This window comes from Phocoena sinus, chromosome 15 (assembly GCF_008692025.1).
Source record: "Phocoena sinus isolate mPhoSin1 chromosome 15, mPhoSin1.pri, whole genome shotgun sequence".
In the NCBI taxonomy this organism is placed as follows: Eukaryota; Metazoa; Chordata; class Mammalia; order Artiodactyla; family Phocoenidae; genus Phocoena; species Phocoena sinus.
The window spans coordinates 57,966,351-57,991,404 of record NC_045777.1 but is presented as its reverse complement, the minus strand read 5'-3'; the positions used below and the strand labels follow the sequence as shown (position 1 = coordinate 57,991,404).

The following is a 25,054-nucleotide window of genomic DNA, read 5'->3' as shown; positions in this document are numbered from 1 at the left end:
GGTTGCTAGATAACTTGGCATTAGTTCAGGGCTCGTACATCTGCTGTGGAAACATTACTTGTAGAGGAAGAAGACTGCAGTGACCAGCACTGTGCTGAGAAGGGGTGGTCTTTAGGCAATATCGGAATGTATGCCACAGGAAAGAAGGCAAACATTGATGAAGAGGAGGCTGCACATTGCCGGCGGTGGAGAGCAAGGGCTTTGGAATCCAACAGAATTCACATTAACTCACCTCGACATTAATACCGCCAACTCCATGGGCTTGTGCTAATGATTAAATCAGTTGATGTGGGGAAAGGGAATAGCATGGAATAAATTAAGCAGTAGATAGCGGCCACTGTGGGTCAGGTGCTGTGCTGACAGGTCTGCGTACAGGACCTAATCTAATCCACCAGGGCGGTGGCAATTGCTTTTCCCATCTCACAGTAGAGGAGATGGAGGCTTAATGATGCAGAGTCTGTTTCTCAAGGCCACAGAGCTGGTCTGCTGCAGAATAGAGGTTTGAACGCGGGTGTGTCTCATGCCGCAAACCTGTGTGCCGTCCACTGCAGCAGGTCACCTCCTGCAATTCTACTGGGTCTGTACTCTTGCAAAACAATTATACCATCCTGCTTGAGTGTGTTAAAGAACCAGAAGAACCAAGCCTGCTTGCTAGCCCTGTCTAGAGAAGCCTGTTGTCACAGCCACTGAAGTGTATGTTCCATGAAGTCGGGGGTGACTGATGACCACAGGGCTGCTGGGGGATTTCGGATACCCGAGAAGGGCAGGAACACGTGGAGGGCCACCTGCACCCTACTAGACTCCCAGGAGGCCCTTGCTTCCAGCTGGGTCAGTGCCTCAAGCGACCGTGAGGTCCGACGGCTCACTAAGGGACCCCCTCACACCAGCTGCAAGATTGAAGGGACCTAGGAGAAGCATCCAGCCTCAGCTGCAGGCCCTGCTTGCTTGCTTTATTTATTTGTCTTGGTATTTTTAAAAACGGTGGTAAAAATACATATAACAAGATTTACCATTGTAATTCTGTTAAAGTGTGCAATTCCGTGGCACAGCTGCCTGCACAGCGTCATACAACCACTGTCTATTTCCAGAGCTGTTCATCACCCCAGACGGAAACCCCATGCACATTAGCGGTCCCTCCCCATTCCTCTCTGTCCCCAGCTCCTGGCAACCCTTCACCTGCTTTCTGTCTCTATGGATTTGCCTGCTGTGGACGTGCCATGTAAATGGAGTCAGACAGTAGGTTGTCTTTGGTGTCTGGCTTCTTTTGCTGAAGGTCTGTGATGGCAGAGAGGGCAGAAAAGGGGGCTTGGGAGTGAGGTAGGGATTGGGAAGGGAAACAGTGCGTTCCTGGGTTTGGATAGAGAGGGTTATCATTTTGTCTGAATCTGTTTGGTTCCTGAGTTCTGGAGAGCAAGTAGCAGGAGTTCAGACAACATGAATAGCAGGCCAGTTCCCCACCGCCAATTTGTTTTCTGCTTCAGATCATGAGAGTTCGGGTAGCAAAGGATCCCTGTACTTCAGACACTCAGATTTGCCTCCCAGCTCCCTCATCTCACCCCGCATTCCAGCAGGACCCACTTACACCCTGCCTCCCAACTCCATGGCCACGCCCATGAGTCAGCCACTCTTTCTCACTGAATATTCATTCCGTCCTTCCTTCCCTCTCTCTTACCCACAACCCCCTTCCTTCCGTCCTTCCTTCCCCCCTTCCCACCCGCTGCTGACTTACACCTGCAGCTAACGTGTTGTGTTCTTTTTTTTTTTTTTTTTTTTGCGATACATGGGCCTTTCACTGCTATGGCCCCCCCAGCCGCGGAGCACAGGCTCCAGACGTGCAGGCTCAACGGCCACGGCTCACGGGCACAGCCGCTCCGCGGCACGTGGGATCCTCCCGGACCGGGGCACGAACCCGTGTCCCCAGCATCGGCAGGCGGACTCCCAACCATTGCGCCACCAGGGAAGCCCACGTGTTGTGTTCTGAGCCCCACTGTGTACAGGAGCTGGCCTGGTGCTGTTCCTAAAGAGAGGAATTGTCATTAATCTAGTTGCGTGGAGACAGATATTTAAGTAGACACTCTGAATGCCTGGTGACGAGATCAACAATTGAGGCCTGGACAGTGTGCTCTGGGAGCGCCCTGGGGGTGAAGGGGGAGGAGGGGAGGGCGGAGGCAGCAAGGGCTCGTTCTCCACCCACGGGTGGCACACCTGTCCCCACCCTGCAACAGAGCTCTTTTGAGTCACCACGTCACAGATGGCCGGGCACCCCTCCAGGAAACCAGAGTCCCACTAGGTCCATTTTATAGGTGGAAACACGGAGGCTCAGAGGGACTCAGCCACTCACTCTAGTGTGAGAGCAGCAGGGCCAGCATGCAGGAGGGGGCGGCTACATCCCAGGGGAGTTAGTTCCCACCAGTAGGTGGGCGTGGGCAGCGCCTGAATGACAGCGACCTCTCTGTGCTCGCCTGGGACTCACCTGGGAGCAGGGCGGCTCTCCCGGCGCCTCCTGTCTTCCTCCTTCCTGCACAGTAAGCTGTGGCTCACAGCCTCTCCCTGAAAGTGCTTTGTCGGATAAGATGATGGGACGGACAGGCTGTGACATGTGGCTGTCTCAGCCAGCAAGGCCGATGGAAACACACAGGGGTGAGGATGTCAGACAACAGACACCGTCTTGCATCCCTCCCCACTGTTCCCTGGAAGACAGAGGCCGCCTGGCATCATGGCTGCAGCCTGCTGTGAGGTCAGACCTGTAGGTCTGAACCTCTGCTCTGCCAGACCCTGGGGGACCTTGGACATATGACCGACCGCTGCAGCATTGCTACTCAAAGCTTAGTCCGTGGACCAGCAGCATCAGTGTCACCTGGAGCTTGTTAGCAACGCTCCAGTCTGTAACCACTGAGTCCGAGTCTGCAGCGGAACAAGAGCCCGCAGTGGTTCCTACGCTCGTTAAAGTAGAGAAGCATCTCTCTATATCCTCAACTTCCTCAACTGTAGAATGGGAATAGAAATATTAATACCTTTCCTGAAAGGTTAGTGTGAGGATTAAATGCACTAAAAGCTCTCTGCTTGGCTGAGGAGTCATCCTGATGTGCCCAGGACCTAAGGGCCTCCAGGGATGTGGGACTTTCAGTTTTAACACTGGGATGAGTTGTCACCTGCTCTCAGCTCATGCCTGGCGCACAGTAAGAGCTCCTTTGAAGGGGTGGTGTCATTATTAGGACGTTTAGGAAACGGGGGAAAGAGCCACAGGGGAACTGTTTGTATTCTCATTAATGCTATGCTCGTGGGTTGTAGTGTTTTGGGGCTTGGGTTTCATTGTCGTCATTGTGGTTGATTTTTTCCTCATGACAACAGCCACAGTAATCCCAGCTTTCATTAATCAAGCTCTTGGTATGTGCTGAGAGCTATGCATGCATTATCTCAATCACAACAGCCTCTTTAAAGTAGGGACTAAAATTCCCTCCATTTTGAGAATGAGAAAATGGAGGCTCGAAGATAGGACATGTTTTGCCCAAGACCCTGACATTAGCAAGAAGAGCCAAGACTTGAACCCTTGGTCTATTTGGCGTCAATGTCTGTGCATTTAATAACATGCACATCCAGATCCCCAAAGGAAGACGCAATTTCCTCTCGAAGCTCAGCTTTCAGAGTTGTTTGTAGGCATTTCTTAGGGAACAGTGGGGCATTTTGAAGAGGACATTTCTACTATAATGTTTACCTCCAGGGCCTGCCCCTACCAAGTGTTGTGGGAAAACCTGAGATTCTCCTTTTTCCAAAAATAAAGCTGCCTCCTTCAGTCCCCTCTGTGTGTGACAGCCAGAGACGGGAACTTAATGAAAGGGACCTGTTTGCTTTTTCTCCTCGCTGGAACGGCTTAATGACAAGCGATTATTATTGGTGGCAACTTGTCATGTCTTTCGTCTGGGTCATGGCAGCGTGGCTGTCAGACTCTCTGAGAGGAAACCAATCTCAGCAGCATATGAAAGAAAAATGAAACAAAACACCCCCAAAATAAAGGAATGATGAATAGCTCATGCAAGGAAGGGAGAGATATGTGGAGAGAGGCGGCTGCCCTGGGGAAAAAACAGGATCAGAAAAGAGAAGGATGGTGAAGGGAAACGCTCCACTCTGTAGCTTGGATTCTTCTGATTTAAGTTCAGAAGATGAGTAAAGAATGAATCACGTTATTCTCCATTTTTTTCCCTAGCTAAAGTGACGTCAGAAATCTTTGGTTGCCAGTGATAGAAAAGCTAATTCAAATTGGCTTAAGTAAAATCAGGTAGTTAATTGGCAATTAATTGGGACATACAGTGACAACAAGGGTATTGGCTTCAGGTATGGCTTGAACGAGGTGCTCAACAACGATGTCAGGACTTCGTAACTCTCCATCTTTCACCTTTGCCTTTGGCTCTGATGACTTCCTTCTCAGGATGGTGTATGGTGGCAGGATGGCTGCCAGAAACTCTGGCTGAACATCCTTCTAGGTTCAAATCTAACAATAAGAGAAACTGTCTTTTCCTAGTCACTTTTTGCACAAATCCTAAGAATCACTCTGATTGTACCAGTTAGGACATGTTCCTACCCCTGAACTAATTGATGGGACTACGAGAATTGGATGGGCCAATTGGTTTGACTGAGAAAGGGGAAAGGATGCCTCCCCATGGAAATTCACTATGACCAGTAAAGGAAGAACAGATGCTCAGTGGCCAGAATGACACATTACCCATGATGTGGCTCAGGGAGGCTGCTTGTGCTTCTTTAAGAAAAGGAATCTGAAAAAAAATAGCTTCAGGTACACAGAGAAAGTTCAGTAGCCCAGTTACAGTTGGGACCTCCAAAAAACGATGCTCTCATGTACTTGGGTTTATCAGCTCCTTGGAGACCTGACTCAATGATCTGATCAGGTAGAATTTCTCTCTGGCTTTCTCTGTGAGGATGGCTGGACCTAGCCTCAGACAATCCATAATCACTAATGACCCTGTTTAGAAGCCCTGAGTCAGATGCTCACCCGCAGTTTGACAGAACCCCAGGTGAAGCCAGCTTGGGCCTTTGCTGTGTGCTTGCATAGAAATAAGGGCCTGAATCTCAGCAGGTGTCTCTTCTTGGCCTGCCCTGCTAATGATCTAGGAAGCAGGACTGGGTCCAAGAGCAGCAATCACCATGTGGTTCTGATGAGTGTAGAGGATGTTGGGCTGTCCTAAGCTAGTTGCAGCTGGAATCAAGGACTATCTCTCCGTGCATGTGTGTATTCTCTCCTCCAGCATTACGATATATGTTAGAGGGAGGGCTTGACTCTGGATGATGAACTGGGACAAGCTCTGGAAGGCCCAGGCAGACGTGGGAGTCCTAGCCACACTATTCAAGGTGAGGGTACCAGTTGATGACTAAACAATATAGCAAGCATTTATGTGCCTTACTGCATCTTCAAGGGAGGCTCCCCACTTGGCACAGATCAGAATTCCAAAGGGAAGAACAGGGCTAGCTCACATGAAATTCCAACGTCCCCAAAGTCCCAGATCCTCTCCCAGCTGCCCTGCTGGGAGATACTAATGGTGCATTTAGCAGAGGAATTGTTTGGAATAATATGACTCAGCCACAAAAAAACGAAATTGAGTTATCTGTAGTGAGGTGGATGGACCTAGAGTCTGTTATACAGAGTGAAGTCAGAAAGAGAAAAACAAATACCATATGCTAACACATATATATGGAATCTAAAAAAAAAAAATGGTCATGAAGAACCTAGGGGTAAGACAGGAATAAAGACACAGACCTACTAGAGCATGGACTTGAGGATATGGGGAGGGGGAAGGGTGAGCTGTGACAAAGCGAGAGAGAAGCATGGACATATATACACCACCAAACGTAAAACAAATAGCTAGTGGGAAGCAGCCGCATAGCACAGGGAGATCAGCTCGGTTCTTTGTGTCCACCTAGAGGGGTGGGATAGGGAGGGTGGGAGGGAGGGAGATGCAAGAGGGGAGAGATATGGGGATATATGTATATGTATAACTGATTCACTTTGTTATAAAGCAGAAACTAACACACCATTGTAAAGCAGTTATACTCCAAAAAGATGTTAAAAAACAATTGATCTAGGAATTAAATCCAGACCCCTTGCCGTGATCTTCAGAGCTCTCACTGTGTGCTATGGCCTCTGCTTCCTGTCCTAACTCATCTCACCACCCTCTCCTTTGCTGATTGAACTGCAGCTGTTCTGATCTTCCTCCTGTTCCCTTTCCTCCCTTTGTACATGAGGTTGCTTCTGCTTGGATGGCTCTCCTTACCCCCGCCTCACCCCTCAGCTTTGTCTGGCTGACAGCTCCTCCTTCACATTCTGCTGATCAGCTCTGACGTATCAGAGCAGACGATCGGAAGGGGTGCTCCTCTCCACTCCACCCCTGGACTGCTGCATCATCTGATTTCCTTGAAATCATCCTACTGATTTCCTTCTTCCTTGTCTGTCTCCTCCCATAAGAACGTAAACTTTGTAAAAGTGGGGATCTTCACTTTCGTCGCCTCCTTCCCTAGATTCCCTTCCCTAGAACAATGCCTGGCACATAGTAGGAGTTTGTTATAGTGACCAAATGAATGAAAGGCAATTAATAGATGAATGTCTCTTCCTAGAGCAGAAGTCCTGGCAAGTCAAATACTTGAATACTTAAAGTACTAGTCTCATTTTCTGCCCACTGGCAGCCTTGAAGACTCTGAATGCTACTCCCAGTTTCATTCCCAGAGCTGTGGCTTAGTGCCATGCAAGGTGTTGAGGAGGACTCAGAAGGGCGTGGGGTCCTGCCCTCAAGAATTCTAGTCTGAAGGGCAGGCGAAATGCATGCTTCTCAGCAACTAGGCAACCACACACAGTCAGGGCTGAGGACTGGGCTGTAAAGATCAAGGTGCTGGAAACTCAGAAGGTTAGGAATATGTAGGAAGTGGGGTAGTAAGGAACCCGTAGTGGATGTGAGACTTGGGGCTTGACATTCAAGGCTACCATCTCCACCACTAACACCAACTCAACTTGACTGAGCCCCTCCTATGTGCCAAGTGCTTTATGTACATTACCTCTCAAAATATGCACAGCAACCCTTTAAGGTGGTGACTGTTATTATCATTCCCATTTTTCAGATGGGGAAATAGAGGCTTAGGTCAAAATACCCACTTCCAGTAAGAAGCAGATCCCAGGCAAGCTGTCAGCAAAGCCATGTTCCTCCTGCACATGCCCCATCCCTTGTGGGTTCACTTTGCAGAAAACACTTCACACACGATGGCATCATGACACAGCAAAGAGAGCACCAAATTAGGAGGTGAGAGACCCACCATGTCTGTTACTGCTGTCCCACTGATTTATGTGAAATTTGGAACAAGTCATCCAAGATTCTGGAGCCTCAGTTTCCTCACCTTGAAAATAGAGCAGTTGGACTTGGCAGTACCAAGTCTTGCTGTTCATCAGCACTTTCAGGGGCAAATACATAACCTCAGGCTCCTCAACGGAGATTCTGATTCAGTGCAGATGGCTTGGAGCCTGGAAATCTAAAGGTACAAAAAATTCCCCAGGTGAATTGATACATAGCTACAGGGTTGGATACTGAAGGCTTGGATTAGTGTTTTCAATCCTGGCACATTAGACTTAACCCAGGGAATTAGAAATATCCTGGATTCCATCTCAGACCAACTGGATTGGCATCTTTAGGGGTAGGCCTGGTAGGGGTGGGAGAGCATCAGCTTTAAAGTTTAAAGACTTTGGGGCTCTTAAAATGTGGTTAGTGGGCTTCCCTGGTGGCGCAGTGGTTGAGAGTCCACCTGCCGATGCAGGGGACATGGGTTCGTGCCCCGGTCCGGGAAGATCCCACATGCCGCGGAGCAGCTGGGCCCGTGAGCCATGGCCGCTGGGCCTGCGCGTCCGGAGCCTGTGCTCCGCAACGGGAGAGGCCACAACAGTGAGAGGCCCGCGTACTGCAAAAAAAAAAAAAAAAAAAAAAATGTGGTTAGTGTCACTGAGAAGCCAAATATTTAATTGTATTTTATATTTTAAATTTCAGTGTAAATAGTCATATGTGACCAGTAGGTGCTGTATTGGAAACCCAGGATAGAATGAGGTTGAAGGCTTGGTAGCTCTGTGTGGCTCATTCCTTGCTCCACCCCAAATCATAGTGCTCTTCTTTGTAATTGTCTTGCCTATTACCCATCCTTCCCACTCTAGTCTAAGAGACTATTGCACGGACTCTGAGTTAAGCCTGTGTTTAACTCAGGCGTTCTCCTGGTCTCTGAATCAAAGTACTTCAGCTACCTTGGACAGCTCCCCTACCTGGGAACCCAATAGTCACTGGAAACCTAAGATTAAACTTCTCATTTGAAGAGAGAGGAGGATAGAGCGGAGAAAGATGTTGTTAGGTTATTTCAGACGAATGCCAGTGGATTTGCTCCTGAGAGAAGCAAAATGGGAAGTAGAACACAAATCATAAAATGGTCCAATGAGTGGAGGTTGCTTGGAGTGGAATTTTGTGTTTGTGGGTGATGGAACTGATGTGCTTTTGGGGAATGGCACCTGGGTATGACTTCCCCACTCTGTTCCAGTCTTCTGATTGACAGTTGATGTGAGATCATTGCTACTGGTTGCCCATTTCTGAGGGATTTTCTTTTCTAGTTGGGTGCCTCAAGAAAGATTAAGTGGTGATATTCATCTCACACACACACACACACACACACACACACACACACACACACACTTCTTCCTGTTCTGCATACCTGGAATCAGTATTTCCCAGTAGCTAAGCAACCAGATTTTGGATTTGGATCACCTAGTCTGGGATCCTCCCTCTGCCATGTACTATGTGGGTTGGGCAAGTTACATTCTCTGAGCCTGTGTTTTTAATCTGTAATAAAGGGGTCATAATAATACTTCCTACTGTATGCCACATTGTACTACAGAATAGACCAAATTAATATTAATTTTGATAATGACCATGATGATGAGGAGGAGGAGGATGGGTGGATTTGATGGCTGTGATGATCATGGGTGATGATGATGATGATAATGGAGGAGGTGGAGGATGGCTGATGAGGGGATAAAGATCCTCGAGTGAAACGGATCCCGCTTATATGTATGTGAGAATGCTATTCATCTGAATCCTCAGACTCATCAGGTTTGACACTTTTACTTTTCCTCTCATCCATGGAAAAATGAAATCAAATATGTTTAAAAGCTCAGTTAGTACACAATAAGAGTAACAGAAGGTACATCAGGGCTTAGCAAGGCAAAAAGCAAATTCCCAAGGAGTCCTGCAAGACCTTTGTTGGGTCCCTTGTGACGTTATCCTCTTTCTGGTGCTCACCCTGACAGGCAGAGGAAAATAAACTAAAATAAGCGTGCGGGGTTGACAGCAGCGGCCAGTTGTGTCTTGCTTCCTGGGGATGAGTTTCCTGCTCATTTATTTTCTCACCAAATATTTCCTGGGCCCCTACTGTGTGTCAGACATGGTGCTAGGCTTTGAAGATGCTAACTTGAATAACGCTCATCCTGGTGTTGAGATGAGACAGAGAAAAACAAATAAATCAGCTTTGGAGTTCATGTACTCAGGTCACAGAAATTCAGTTTCAGTTGGACTGGCATGGAGCACGAGCATTGGTGTTGTTTTTAGAACTCTCCAAGTGATTCTGTTGTGCAGCCAGGAGTGCAAGCCACTGGTGTGTGCAAAGGAACATTGGATGACATCTTGCAGTAACTGAGCTGTTGTCGCATGGGGCCATGTGGATTTTAAGGAAATCATTTAGCCTCTCTTCCTGTGTCTTTATGAGAAATGCCGTCCATGAGGGTTATAACCACCGGCAACACCTCATCTCTTAGGTAGTTGGAATTAAAGGGATAATGAGTGTGGGTGTCCTTTATAGCCTTATAAATGGGTAAGTGAAATTAAAGTTGGTTTTAGACTCTATTAAACATCAGACCTTGATACCCGTGGAGTCAGGTCTCACCCTGGGGACTCAGCAAGGTCTGGCAAATTCTAGAACCTCACTTATCCCGGGACTGGAACACAGAGTTGAAAGCAGACACCCAGAATCCCACACCTGCCTTCCTCCCTGACTCTGTGTTTAAAACAGTTTGTTCTGCTTCTGCAGAGCAGTGAGCTTGGGGAGGGCACTGCTTTTACTTCAGAACCAAAGTGGGTGTCTGAAATCTGTTCCTCTCCTCCGGCTGCACACTGCCAAGGAAGCCGGTGCGAGAGGTGGTCAGACTGATCTGACCACGAAAGGGCAGGCTGTCATGGCAGGAGGAGGTAAGTGCAGGAGGGTCAGCCTCTGCTATCCAGCTAGGAACCGGGAAGAACGTGCAGGACCTTGAAACAAAGGGCCATTTGGCATGTCAGATGCCAGGTCCTGGGAGTGTGGCCAAACTCCCCCCATCACCTCCTGCCAGTCCCTAAAGCCACCTTAGAAAATCTGAGAGCTAAACGTGAGCCTCTTCAGTGCCTCGCTGTGCAATTATGTTTTGCAAATAACTACTTGCTTTCATCCCTCCAAGGGGTATACAGTGTACACCACAGTGGTTTGGGAAGCTTAAGTTTCAGATGCCAATGGAAATGAAAGTGGTGTAGGGTAACTGCATGAGGTCCATAAAGGACATTGGCGATGTTTTCTCTCCAAAGCGTGACTTCATCACTTCCTTCCCATGCATCTCCCTTGGGCTCAGGATGAATGGGCTGGTTTGAGGAGGGAGGAGGGAATGTGAAATTAGCATGTCAGTAGATCTGGAGATACCATTTTTTAAAAAGGATAAGGATCCGATCCCCTTAGGTTTGTGGCAGTGTCCATGTGGTCTAGAGGACAGAGAATGAGGAGAGGGGTCCCTAAACTGTTGGATTCAGACATGGATAAATGAGCCTTTTACTCCTTTAGTTCATCCTGTCGTCACAGCAACTCTATGGGATGGTGCTCACGATTCCCATTCCATAAGCAAAGAAACTCAGGTCCAGAAAGTTTAGGTAATTACCCATGGTCACATGGCTAGTTAATGCAGAACCAGGACGTGAGCTCAGGTCTTATAGACCCCAGAGCCCATGTTATTCCAACCATGAAGTTTGACTGGTGTGCATGGAGGGGTAAACTAGAGAGTCTGAACTGAATGTGATAGGTCTAGGGGAGCCACTGGTGACTATAGAGGAGAGGAGTGGTGTGATTAAAGCTGTGCTTTAGGGATTTCAATCAGGCAGCCATGAACAAGGCGAGTTGTTGAGATGCTCAAGTCAGGAGTGAACTACGTCTTTTAGAGGGACAGGTATCATAAACCCCTGATGTGAGACACCAGAACTCCTGACCCAGGGGGAAAATACTGAATAATAGTGGGTGAAAATAATAGTGACGTACGTTTGTAGAGCACATGATATTTGATGGGTACTGCACTGGGTGATTTTATACAGAGAGATCATTTAATTCTTACAACTTAATGAGGAAGTGCTATCATTGGCAATAGGGTAGTGAGGGGTGAAAAGCTTGGAATCTTTCAGGCAGGCAAACCTGATTCGCTACCTGTGTGATTCTGAAAAAATCATTCTACCTCACAGTCTACTTATTCATTTGTAAAATGGGGATAATACTAGTACCAGTTTAGCAAGATTGTTGGGGGTGGGATTAAATGAGATACAACGTAGAAAGTGTTGAGCCACATGACTCTTACAAAGTACTCCTGGCATGTTAGCTGGTACAATTATTACCATTGCTATACCCATTGTACAGATGTGGAAACTGAGGCTTGGAAAGATGAAGTGATTCTTCCCAAGGCTACGCAATTTGGATTGGCACCTGGGCAGTCTGATCCCAGAAGTTACACTGCTATCCATTCTGGGGGAAAGAGATTAATGGGGATCAGAAGAGGGTAACAGGAGAGATTCAGCTTGGGCAGGACAGTAGGGATGGCACAGGGCAAGGGGTTTGTACATAGTCTTTCACAGGGGGCTTGTGCCAAGGCAGCTCTTGGCTATTGAATGGCTATCCCTATAATTACCTTTCTCCTTTCTGAAGTTTAATGTGTAGCCATGCCCTCCGTTCTCTACGTAGAGAGCCAGATAAGGCTGCATTTGCTTACGGTTCTGCTCTGTGCTCATGGGTACACATACATGGATATAATAATGTCTAACTCATAGTACATAGAGCAGAGATGTTGGAGCATCCCAAACACCACCAACTCCCACATCTAGCATGTTTGACCTCCACCTCTTCACCAATACCAGTTATCCCAAAGAAATGGGATAACTGGTAGTAGGTTGTCTCAGAGATCCTTTTTATTGGGTTCCAACTGTGCCCTTAGCATATGTCCACTTGAGAACTTTCTCCGTTCCTCATGTGCTCAGGGCAAGATGCTGATTCCGTTGCCTTTTGCAGTCATAATGTAAGTCGAGTGACCGGCTTCCTCAGAGGCATCTTTGCTCCATGGGAATGATTACATTTCTTTTGTAAGTAAGCTTGAAACTTTTCAGTCCCATCCCAAGAGACACCTGACAGTGCTTGAGGTTGATGACTATAATTGTCTCGAGACTTCACTTCTGTGCCACCTTCTGCTCGTGGATTCTTTATATTGTTGCCTTTCGGGGTATTTAATGAGGCTCTATGGGCAGCTGTTGAGGCTCACAGGACTTAAATATTCTCCTCCTTATCAATAAAGGACACACTAAATATATCTGGGCCTTGGATGGTGACGTGGTTCCTCAGGATAGGGGGATGATAATGTTGAAAGTTTTAATCTTTTGGACGTGACATTCGAGAGCCATATAAAAAAAATACAGCCTTGGATACTGAATCTCCCCTTTCACTTTGTGTTTACACCAAGGACATTTCTCTTGAGCTTCACTCACACATTCATTCACTCGTGCACTCCCTCACCCTCCATCTCCAGATGGGTCGTGTGCCAAGACTTCTGCCAGATTTTGGGGACAGAGAGATGAGGCCAGCAAAATCTCTGCCCTTAAGCAGTTCACCACCTTGTTGAGGCATGATTTAAAGTGATTAATCAATCCAAGAATATTGGATTTCTCCAAAAGCTACTGTGGGGGAAAAGATAGTTATCCCAAGTCTTTAAATGTTACCCCATTTAATTGATTTAATTATAGGTAAAATTCATAGAACTGTAACATTGGAAGTGGCCCAGAAGGCACTTATTCCTGTTTCTTGTCTCTGCCTTCAGGCCGTGCTGCACTCAGATTACCCCCCACACTCCATGCACTTTAGAAAAGGGGGTTGTTTCTAAGAACGATAGCTTTTAGCCCTTTCAGATAAAACTTTCTAGTCAGTGAGCATCCACAGGGAAGATTATGCAGACTTGTTGAAAGACTTGACATGCACAGCTACTGACTGTTGCTCTGAAAGACACGAATGGAATCATCCACTCTTCACGTACACACGCACACACAAACGAAATGGAATCCCCATATTTGTACAATTGAGGGTGTATTAAATGCACATGGTACATACAGAATGCAAAATGCAAGCATGGCTGCAATATGATAAGGACCCTTTGAGAATTCTTTCAGTTCCCAGAAAAAAATATGCATTTGTCAAATCCTGTTTTGCTATAATACAGAGCCATACTTTCTGTTTAGTTGGCATTTTTGCACCATGTCAGTGGGTCCACAACATGGTTTAAGCGCCTACTCTATGCAGATCTTCAGTGATCCCAGGAAGGCTGTGTTGGTATGTTGGGAGAGGGGCTGGAAGTGGAACCAGAACCTGAGTTTGGATGCTGACTTAGCCATGGAGCATTCTGAGCCTCATTTTCCCCAACGAACAATACCAGCTTCATAGGATCCTCACAGGATTTGACGAGTTAAGGAGTGTGAAGGTAGTTTGGAAATGGTGCCACTGTGGGCACCACCCACTTTTTTTTCTAAATGGAAGTTTGTTCTCATGATCAGATCATGACTTGGTGAGATGTTAGGACTGTTAGAGACCCTTTAACCCAACACAAGTAACCGTGTCACTTCCCAGTGTAAGAACATTCGGCATCTTGCCCTTATGCTCAGAATAAGGTCTAACATAGCCTCTGAGGCTGTACGTGATGGGGTTTTTGCCAAGCTCTTCAACATCATCTCACCCCCCCTACATCACAGGCCATCATGCATTTATCTCCAGTTCCTGGAATACTCAAGATGTATCTTCAGGGCTTCTCTGACTATACTGTCCACTGGTTTCCCCTCTTCTGTACTTGGATATTCCTTCAACACCCCCTTATGCCTCTCTCAGCCCCCAGTCCATAGACGTTGCCCTTCTTCACTTTCCTTCCAGGTCTATGAAGGCAGAGGCCATGTCTGTCTGTATTATAAATCATCATTTCTGCAAGCTCTAACATGTTGTTGCCATGTAATTAGGCATTCAACAAATATTTATTGATTGAACAAAGAGATGTCCACCTAGCATTTATCATACTCTATATTACACAGGAATCTAGAGTTCAAGTGAATCTAGAGTTCAAGACTTTAGAAACACTCCTAAAATTGGCTTAAGTGAACATGGAACTTGTGGCTTACATAACCAACAGGTCCAGAGTAAATGGCTCCAGGCACGACTGACTCCAGATGCCCCAAGTATGTCATCAGGAACCTCCTTCTATTTCCTGTTGTTGTTTTATTTCTGTCGGCTTCATTTTCCAGTCATGAGCTTGGGGGCCAGATAGAGTTCATTCTGTTGGACCCATCTGAACCCAGAGGGGTGGTGGTGAGATGAACTAGAGGAAAAGTGAAGCTGGCAAAATAACAGATGTCCTTCACTGTTCCGGGCTGTGGGCTCCAAGTTCAGGGACCTCTCTCATCCCTGTGTTTCCAGTATCTGTTCCAGAGTCCGGCATACGGTAGGTGCTCCGGAATGTCTGTGAATGAACAGATGTGGGATTTATTTTCCCCCACTTCTAGGAAGGAGCTTCTTTAAGCCAACAAAGGCAGATGGTTGTGCATAAACTGCCTTCGGCCTCATCCTCTGTTTTGCTTTCTTTTTACCTGTTGGCAGGATCCAACGTCTACCTTCTTCCAGTTTGGAGCGTCCATCCAGCAGCAAGTCACCGTCATGCTGAAGATCATGCAGGATTATGACTGGCATGTTTTCTCCCTGGTGACCACCATCTTCCCTGGCTACAGGGACTTCATCAGCTTCATCAAGACCACGGTGGACAACAGCTTTGTGGGCTGGGACATGCAGAACGTGATCACACTGGACACGTCCTTCGAGGATGCAAAGACACAAGTCCAGTTGAAGAAGATCCACTCCTCCGTCATCTTGCTCTACTGTTCCAAAGACGAGGCCGTCCTCATCCTGAGTGAGGCCCGCTCCCTCGGCCTCACTGGGTACGATTTCTTCTGGATCGTCCCCAGCTTGGTCTCGGGGAATACGGAGCTCATCCCCAAAGAGTTTCCATCGGGACTTATTTCTGTCTCCTACGATGACTGGGACTACAGCCTGGAGGCAAGGGTGAGGGATGGCCTGGGCATCCTGACCACTGCTGCATCTTCCATGTTGGACAAGTTCTCCTACATCCCCGAGGCCAAGGCCAGCTGCTACGGGCAGATGGAGAAGCCAGAGGTCCCACTGCACACGCTGCACCAGTAAGAGGGGCTCTTTGCTTGTCCGCCAAAGTGGAATCAGAGTTTTGTTGTTGTCTGTTTAAATACTAAGAACGATATGTACTCATTGCTGAAAATGTGCACTGAAAATAGAGAATGTTGTGTGTGTGCCTGTGGGTTTGTTGGCTTGTTCTCTCCCCTCCTCTCCTTTCATCTCCTTTTGTTTTTAAGTAACATCGTCCTTGGTTTTCTGCAACTTACTTTTCTTACTCAGCAGTATACGCTGGAAACCTACACCTGAGATCTATTTGTCTGTCTATCTATCTATCTATCTGTCCTCTATCTATAGCTATATCTTAAGTACGCGTGTATATATGTATGTATATACATGCCTATCTATATACACATGTATGAATGTATGTATACATACATGTGAATATGCACATATATGTAGATATACATGTGTATGTGTATATATCGATATGTATGTATGAATATCTGCGTTCTTTGTAAACTGCACATTGCACTCCTCAATAGGGATATACCATGATTTATTTATCCAATCTTCATAATAATAGAGATTATGTTGTTTCAGATTTTTTTCCATTAGAAACTAAACTGCAGTGATAATCATCCTTACCTGTCTCTTTGTGCACACGTGCAAATGTTTTTCTAGGGTTGATTCTAAGAAGTAGAGTTTTGTGGTCATGGAACAAGTGCATTTTAAAATGTAAGTGTCTATTGCCAGATTGTCCCACAAAGTAACTATATATTTTATGTTCACACTAGCATTTTGTGAAATCACTCGACTTCCCACATCCTCACCAACACGTTACATGTTGGGGAAAGTGCCCACACTGGTGCTCCTAGTCTCAGAGTTTGTATCTGAATTTCCTCCCTTCATATGGCCTAAGTGTTTTGTTTTGTTTTTTTTTTGCGGTACGTGGGCCTCTCCCGTTGCGGAGCACAGGCTCCGGATGCGCAGGCTCAGCGGCCATGGCTCACGGGCCCAGCCGCTCCACGGCATGTGGGATCTTCCCGGACCGGGGCACGAACCCGTGTCCCCTGCATCGGCAGGCGGACTCTCAACCACTGCGCCACCAGGGAAGCCCATGGCCTAAGTGTTTTTGTAGGCTGTTGGAAATCTTGGCAGACATCACTTTTAAATCTGCATTGTATTCCATCATATGGCTGTATCATAATTTAGTTAACTACTCCCATCTTGGTGGACATTTAAGTTAAATTTGATGTTTCCGAGAAGTGTCATTGTTCTTTGTGGGCCATGATTATGGCTCAGCTGTTGAGATTTAGAATGATCACTCCTGCACCCATTTTGCGTGTGTTTGCCTGATGTTCGTTGATTTAATCCATGCTCGTTCTTCAGATAAGCAGTGTAACACCATGATTAAGGGACTGGACTGTGGAGTTGGACTTGTTAGGGTTCAAATCTCGTCTTGTCCACTTTCCATGTGACTTGGACAATCATTTTACCTTTCTGGGCCTCAGTTGTTCATTGCAACATGATGGGGTGTTTTTTGTTTTTGTTTCTTCTTTTTTTGGTAATTTTTATTTATTTTTGGCTGCTTCGGGTCTTCGTTGCTGCGCGCAGGCTTTCTCTAGTTGCGGCCAGCGGGGACTACTCTTTGTTGCGGTGCGTGGGCTTCTCATTGCGGTGGCTTCTCCCGTTGTGGAGCACGGGCTCTAGGCACGTGGGCTCAGTAGTTGTGGCACATGGGTTCAGTAGTTGTGGCTTATGGGCTTAGTTGCTCTGCGGCATGTGGGATCTTCCTGGACCAGGGATTGCCTAGGTGGTGGTTCTCTCACTTCAACATGCATGAGGGTCACTGGGAGGGCTTGAGAAAACAAGACTGCTGGGCCCCATGCTCAGAGTTTCTAATTCAGTAGCTCTGGAGTGGGCTCTAAGAATTTGCAATTCTAGCAAGTTCCTGGGTGATGACGATGTTGCTGGTCTGGGGAACATGCATTGAGAACCAATGTTTGAGGGGTTGTCCTGAGTATGAAATGAGGTGATGCATGAAGAGTGCCCCTTAGCATAGGTGCCTCGCACCTGGCAATTATTTAATGACTGTCAGAGTGAGCAGTGAAGTTGCTTTGGTCATCAGAAATTATAGTCAGCAGACCAGGTGAGTTTATTATCAGTAGAGTAACATGTCACTCTAAAATGTCTCTGGAAGGTTTTAGGACTCTGAATCTGCTACAGTTCAGGGATAATCTCTGGTCTGCAGCTAGTGGGGTCTGTGTGTGTGTGTGTGTCTGTGTGTGTGTGTGTGTGTGTGTGTGTGTGTGTGTGTGTGACGGAGGAGGCTTAAAGATTTTACCTGAAACTGACATTTATCCGAAAAATGAACTCTTAGGTTAAGAAATCATGGTCCTTTGAAATTTTCCCTTCCTCTCTCCTCTTTCCCTCTTTAATGATCTTGTTTCTACGTTGCTACTTTCAGCATTTTTAGTAATTGTCCAGGTATCAGGAAGGAACTAGGATAAATTGGTATGAGTCACGGGAGTGTCTTACAGAGGCAGGATTGCTGCCAGCCCAAAGACAAGGGCTGCACTAATGAATTCTCACTTCCCATAATAAGTGCCTTGCAGCTGGAATATTCGTATAATTCTGATGGAAACATAACTCAATTGTAGGGCAATTGAAATATAATATATACAGGAAGAGGAATTTGAGAAGGATAATTGGCAAGACATTCAGATCTCTTTCCAGTGACCACCCTGAATTCCACTCCTTAAAAAAAAAAAATTTTACTCCTGTGAAATCCTGGTGTGCTCTTTCCAGGAGTTATACTTTGAATGCAGCAATGTTGTAGGTGGTATTTCAGCCCCAGAGAAGTAATGCATTAAGTGTGGTAAGCCGTCATCCACCGCCTGGTTTTTTTTTGTTTGTTTGTTTGTTTTTTGCGGCATGCTGGCCTCTCACTGTTGTGGCCTCTCCTGTTGCAGAGCACAGGCTCTGGACGCACAGGCTCAGCGGCCATGGCTCACGGGCCCAGCCGCTCCGCGGCATGTGGGATATTCCCGGACCAGGGCACGAACCCATGTCCTCTGCATCGGCAGGCGGACTCTCAACCACTGCGCCACCAGAAGCCCCCACCGCCTGGTTTTAATGAAACATCTCTCCACCCTTGGAGCACTGGTGGCGCTCAGCCACAGTGTGTAGGGCTCAACCAGTATGTGGGTTCTTCGCCACACTTCCCCACTAGCACAGTGTTCCTTAAGCCCACCCAGGAAAGAGTGGGACCTTGCGAAGCAAGACAAGGACCAGGAGCTGGAGAAAGCCCCAAGAGGCAGTTTTTAAGAAAAGGATTAAGGGCACTATATCTCTATCCTCCATCCATCACTCCTATCCAGCGAACCCTGTGCTAGCCTCTGGAATCATACATGAATTAACATATAACTTCTCAAAGAATGTACAGTCTGATGAAGACAGGGGAAATTCGTCTAAAGACAAACTCAGGTAACAAGGGCTTTTTTTTTTTTTTTGCGGTACGCGGGCCTCTCACTGTTGTGGCCTCTCCCGTTGCAGAGCATAGGCTATGGATGCGCAGGCTCAGCGGCCACAGCTCATGGGCCCAGCCGCTCCACGACATGTGGGATATTCCCGGACCGGGGCATGAACCCATGTCCCCTGCATCAGCAGGTGGACCCTCAACCACTGCGCCACCAGGGAAGTGCAACAAGGACTTTTTTTAACATAGAAAAGAAAAGAATAGTAAAAAAAGTAGAGTCTAGCAAGAGGGAGGAGATATGGGGGTATATGTATATGTATAGCTGATTCACTTTGTTATAAAGCAGAAACCAGCACACCATTGTAAAGCAATTATAATCCAATAAAGATGTTAAAAAAAAAGTACAGAGTCTGATGAAACACCCACCCCCATACTCACTCCAAAGAACAAAGTGAACGTGTCATATTTGTTTCAAATTTTTAAAAGAAATAAAACATTACTGATAATGTAGAAGTCCTGATTATACCTCTCCCCAGCCCCACTCTTCTCCCTTTCTCTCCATGAGAGAGAAAAACACCACAGTGAATTTGGTGTGTATCTAAATCCATGTGCATGTTTTGTACTTTTGATACAGAATCAGTGCAACCTTAGACCCAATGGGTAGTTCTTTTTAATATCGTAAGTGGTATCTAATGTGCTGGAATTTCCTTTACCTCAACCTATGGCTCAAGCATGATCTATGAGGACACATATAAAACTAGTGTATTCATCTTAGTTGCTTTTTTGTATTCTGTTGTATGTGTTCTATCTTTTATTTAATCAGTCCCCTTTGATGGACATTTAGGTTGTTGACAGTAAGGAATCTTCAGTCTGGGTAGCTGAAGGCAGAGAACACATGTGTATGCAGCCTGATTCGGACCCATCAGCCTGAGTTAGGAGTTCTCACTTAAAGCTTTAAAAAGTTACATTTTCAGCTGGTTTAAAAAGTCTCATTTTGCAAAGCATCTGAAAACAAATAGCTCTCATCACTCCCACTCTGCGGTAGGAAGGATGCAAATAGCTTCAGAAGAGGTTCAGGTGAAGTCACGCCTGATGGTTTCATGGTGAGTTGCTGAGGGATCGGGGGTCCTGCTTTGACTGGTTGAGTTCTACATCTTGGGGCTAACTAGGTGTGTCCCTCAGTGGCCCTCATGGACGTTACTTGTAATCTTACACACAGAGTTTGTATAGTTAAAATATTGTCACAGTGGTTTACTGCTCACAGTGATAGACCAGGTACAAAGGGTCTGCTTGCCGGGTTAATGATCCTACCATGGACCTGTGTCTGTTCTTGTTTCAGAAAAAAAAAAGTGGGGAAAAGGGGAGATGTTCTTTATGTTTAATATTCTGGTTTTACAGAAGGCACTTTGAAAAGAGCAGTCAGCGTTTTCCAAAGTTCAAAAATAGCTCAGCCATGTTATGTAACCGCCTCCTTGCTACTGCAGAGTTATTAAACATCTGTTCCTTCACCAAGCACAGAGCACATCGCTGGCAACTCCTGGATCTGTGAAGGTAAACCATTACCTGTTTTGTTGGCATGGAACCTAGGCTGCTCTGTCCAGTTCCGTCCCAAGAACGTCTCCGGTTCACTAGCGGATGGGGCCCCTCCGGAGGCAGCACGACATCATGGTCAAGAGTGTGGGTACTTGGGAGTTCCCTGGCCGTCCAGTGGTTAGCACTCTGTGCTGTCACTGCTGAGGGCCCGGGTTTGATCCCTGGTCAGGGAACTAAGATGCCACAAGCCGTGGGGCGCAGCCAAAAAAATTTGATGAAAAAAAAGTGTGGGCACTGGAGACAGGCTGCCTCGTTTGAATCCCTGATCTGAACTCTCCTAGTTTCAAGACTTCGGGCAAGTCACTTGATTCCTCCAAGTCTGCTCCCTCGGATGTAACATGGGGATAAGAAAACTGTTGTCCTGTAGGCTAGAGCCTGGCATATGGAAAGCAATCTGTAGATGGTTACCATTGTTGATAAAATGTTCCTCTTCCACTCTTACATTTATTAAGGAGGAGGTCACAGAAGGGAGAAGGTGGATGTTTTTAAGACGTAAACGCTCTTGCCAAAGGATTAGCTTGGGAGGAGCGTGGCCAGTGGGAAGAAGGGTAGAGAAAAGAGTGGAAAAAAGTTCACAGGCTGAGTGCCAGCTTGGTTTTGAATTAGCCACATACTTACCAAGTATAAGTTACTGACCACTCCGAACTCAGGCTTTTCTTCTAAAATGCCCATGTGTCTGTGTGTGTGTGTGTGTGAGCGTGTGTGTGAGCGAGAGAGAGAGAGAGAGAAAGAGAGAGAGAGAGAGAGTCATTTCTTCATACTGTAGGAGAATTAAATGAAAGCATATATGTAAAACAGTTATCATTGTGCCTGGCGTGTAGTAGGCATTACACAAACAACTGTGAAGTCCTTATTCTTACGATGATGATGATTACTTTAATTTATACCTGTTATACTGCAAGCTGTACAGAGACAGGGAAGTGAGAGATGGAGGTAGATTTCAATCTTGTTTGTTACCGACTGAGTTGTGACTCTGTGTCCTATGGCTCGGCTCCCCTTTCAGTTGTGGAGGAGGATGTGGCAGTCGCTGTGCTGGAAGTCAAATAGAAGCGCTCAGGTGGATCTACAGCCCCAACCAGGGGAAAAAGAACATCTTCTTCGGGAGAGCTATGAATTACTATTAAAGGGAAGTTATTTGGTTTTAATTGATGGTACCTGGCTTGACCATTTATGTGTTTTACATTAACTTCTTGATTTATAAAGTCCGGCTTCTGCTTTAAGAAGCAACAGCATTGTAAATTATCACCCTGACAGGAAGGGAAATGGAAGGAAGATAAATAAGTGCGAGTAAATTTAATTCATGTCCAATTTACATTGATACTTTTTTCAATCTTCCTTTCTGAAATATCCATAGGAAAACTTCCTGGTTTAATGACCCGTTAAGAGACTGATCTGAACCTGGTTGGCATATTTGTATTTGAAAATCAGAATTATCACTGTTGGTTTTTGGTTTTTTGTGGGGTTTTTTTGCGGTACGCAGGCCTCTCACTGTTGTGACCTCTCCCGTTGCGGAGCACAGGCTCAGGGCGTGCAGGCTCAGCGGCCATGGCTCACGGGCCCAGCCGCTCCGCGGCATGTGGGATCTTCCCGGACCGGGGCACGAACCCGTGTCCCCTGCATCGGCAGGCGGACTCTCAACCACTGTGCCACCAGGGAAGCCCTGGTTTCTTTTTTAATGCCAATAAAGAGGCCTGCTCAGTTATAATTCTCTGAGTTATAAATTCCCTGGGTGAATGTAATAACTCTGCAAATATTTATCTGTGGGATCAGCATATGCTCAACAAACATTTCTGGCGATGACACCAGGTACCCAGGAGACCAAGCCATCCTCTGGGCCTGTGCTATAAATCTGATTGGGAGTCTGGACTCAGGAAAGGGGGAAAAGACTGAGTCTCAAAGAGATATGCAGTGAGAGAATCCAGCAGCCTGTACCACATTAAGAACCCAAAGCGTATTCCACGAGGCTGTGCGACTTCGTGGAATGTGGTTTTGGATAGTGCTTTGTTCAAACCCTCTCATTATCTGGGTTATCCTGAGCAAGTTACTTAACTTCTTTGAGCCTCCATTTCCTTGATTATATACAGAGATAATTCCAACCATACAGGATTATGGTGACACTCAAATGCACGTAATATACCTAGCCAAGCATCTAGGTTGTAGTTGGCACCCTGCAGATGTTCATTCTCCCCCTTCCCTTGGCCAGATGCACAGCTTGATCTGATACCTCTTGTGTCCTGATGGACCCACGAGAGGTGGGCTGTGCTCCCTGGGTGTTCAGCCTGAGAGTGAAGTCAACAGCCTCTCTTCAGCATCATCTCTGTTAGTGGCATCTCTCCTGGAACACCGCCCTCTCTTTTTTTGGCTGGAAGTCAAGAGCACCGTATGCCAACCCAGCGATGCAAGTCAATCATTTCCAATTGGCATCCAATGAATAGCTCGACAAATGGTGGAAACCCAGTGCTGGCAACTTGAAAGGGTCAGAAATTGTCCGTGCCTTTACCTTGAAGGAAAGGTGGTTTGGGTTGTTTTGGGGTCACACATAAAGCATAAATATTGTTCAAATTTGCCTTAGGCCAGATTCAAATCTTTGGATTTTGGAACCAGCATGCCAACAAAAATACGTATTGATCTTTTTCCTCCAGGGTTGAATACTAGGGAAGCTTTCATTTTGAAACTTGTTAATTTGGTGACATATACTAATGATTTGCTGCAGCTTTCTTCTGTGAAAGGATTATGCAAAGAAAAGCACCATTTTCACTACTCTGGTGCCTGCTAACAGAGAGTATATTGGGAGCAAGGGGTTTTAATGTGTAAGCACAGGGACCAGTTAGGAGATTAAGACCTAAATCTGTGTAATGCTATAGATTCAGAGGGAAGTGGGTGGGCTTATGCATGTTTTGGAAGTAAAATTAACAAAACGTGATGGATGGATATGAAATGATAGAAGAGATTCAATAATACTTCTTCACTTGTACAGCTGAATAGATGGCGGTACCTTGCACAAAATTGGAGAAGAAACAAATTGGGGGAGAGTGAGACAGGAACAGCATCTAATTTCAGACATGTTCAGTTGAACATACTTTGTAGACATCCAAGTGGAAATCTCAAGTAGGCAATTGGAGAAAAGAGTCTGAGTTCAGGCTGAAAATCTAACACACAGGTTTTGAGCTTACTGATGCCAGTTAAAACCTCAGGATTGGGTGAGATCATCTAGGGGAGAATGAAGACTCAGAAGAGTGATCAGGTTCCAACCTTAAGGAACTTCAACATTAATTGGTAAATAATCCCTGAGGGGAAGGAGAATACTGGAGGAAACTAGTTGGGCTGTGAATTTCGGCTGCCTTTTTTGCCTTGGAGACTCTATTCTCAGCCTTGATTCTGTTGTGGAGCCTAGTGGGTGTCTGTACAATGTCTGTTATATGCTAGACATCATGATAGAGGCTATGGGCCTTCCAAAGATCTATAATCTACAAGCATTGTTAATCTATCTGGGCTTAGTGCAACCTAGGAGAGTTAAATAATCTGACCAGAAGTTTTAACCAATATGTGGAAGAAGTAAAATTTTATCACATGATGAACTGCCAAGCAAATCATCAGAGCAGTGAATGCTTTGAGTTAAAGGAAACCAATACCATACTGGGCTGGATCCATGACATAGGTGGCAAGCCAAGCTTTGGGTCTGAAGAGATGAGGAGGTCATACTCAGGAAGGGGGAAAAAAACCTCTGCTTTTGTTTCATTCTTGACATGATCTGGAAAACATCTGATGCCACACAAAACAAGTTAAAAATCCTTTCCACCACAAGAGAGGAGCATATGGCAGGGTGTGAAGGGCCAGTTCATTTATAAGCTGTCCTTTGCTTTCCTGGAAGGGTGTCTGTCTATACCCCTCCTCCTCGTATGTAGGACAGAAGCCCTCCTTGTCAGTCCTTCCAGGTGGGAGCTAGACAGCCAGAACGGGCCTCTCCACCTGTTCTTTGCCTTTGTCCTCTTGCTTTCTTGCTCCCCCCTTCTCCTGCCTCCGTGTAGATGCTGCCTGCCTGCAGGTGTGACTGAGCCCCTGTGCAGGCTCCTGGTGCCTCAAAGCCTGGCATGGATCGCAGGGACAGAGGATCACTGTCAGCTTGGTGATGCTAACTGGGTTCTGCGTGGGCAGGGGAGGCCAGCCACATTTCTACACAGGCCTCAAAGTGTGTGAATGAACTGGCTGATCTGCTGATGTCTGGTATACTCTTGTCCAAATCCCCATAGCCAGTTCCTGAGGGTTTGCATCATTTGATTAAATCCTATCCAAACACAAGGAATAAACATATATCACTGTTTCCTACACAGTGGAGGACAGCTGTCCTGAGAAACGTGCTCATTTCCTTTTCATTTCCATCCCTCTTAATAAAAGGAAGTTTCAACAATTTAATTAATACATCATTATGTGTTGGGGGGGAAGGGAAACTTCAAG

General features: G+C 46.3%; 1 protein-coding gene across 2 annotated transcripts in view; it reads left to right on the top strand.

Annotated features, from left to right (window-relative positions):
* Positions 1-25,054, top strand: part of GRIN2A (glutamate ionotropic receptor NMDA type subunit 2A) — a 369,552-nt gene that overhangs the window by 198,232 nt on the left and 146,266 nt on the right. For both annotated transcript variants that reach the window (XM_032605747.1, XM_032605748.1), the window contains exon 2: positions 14,983-15,575. In XM_032605747.1, coding sequence (XP_032461638.1) covers positions 14,983-15,575 — 593 coding nt within the window. The remainder of the gene's footprint in view (positions 1-14,982; positions 15,576-25,054) is intronic.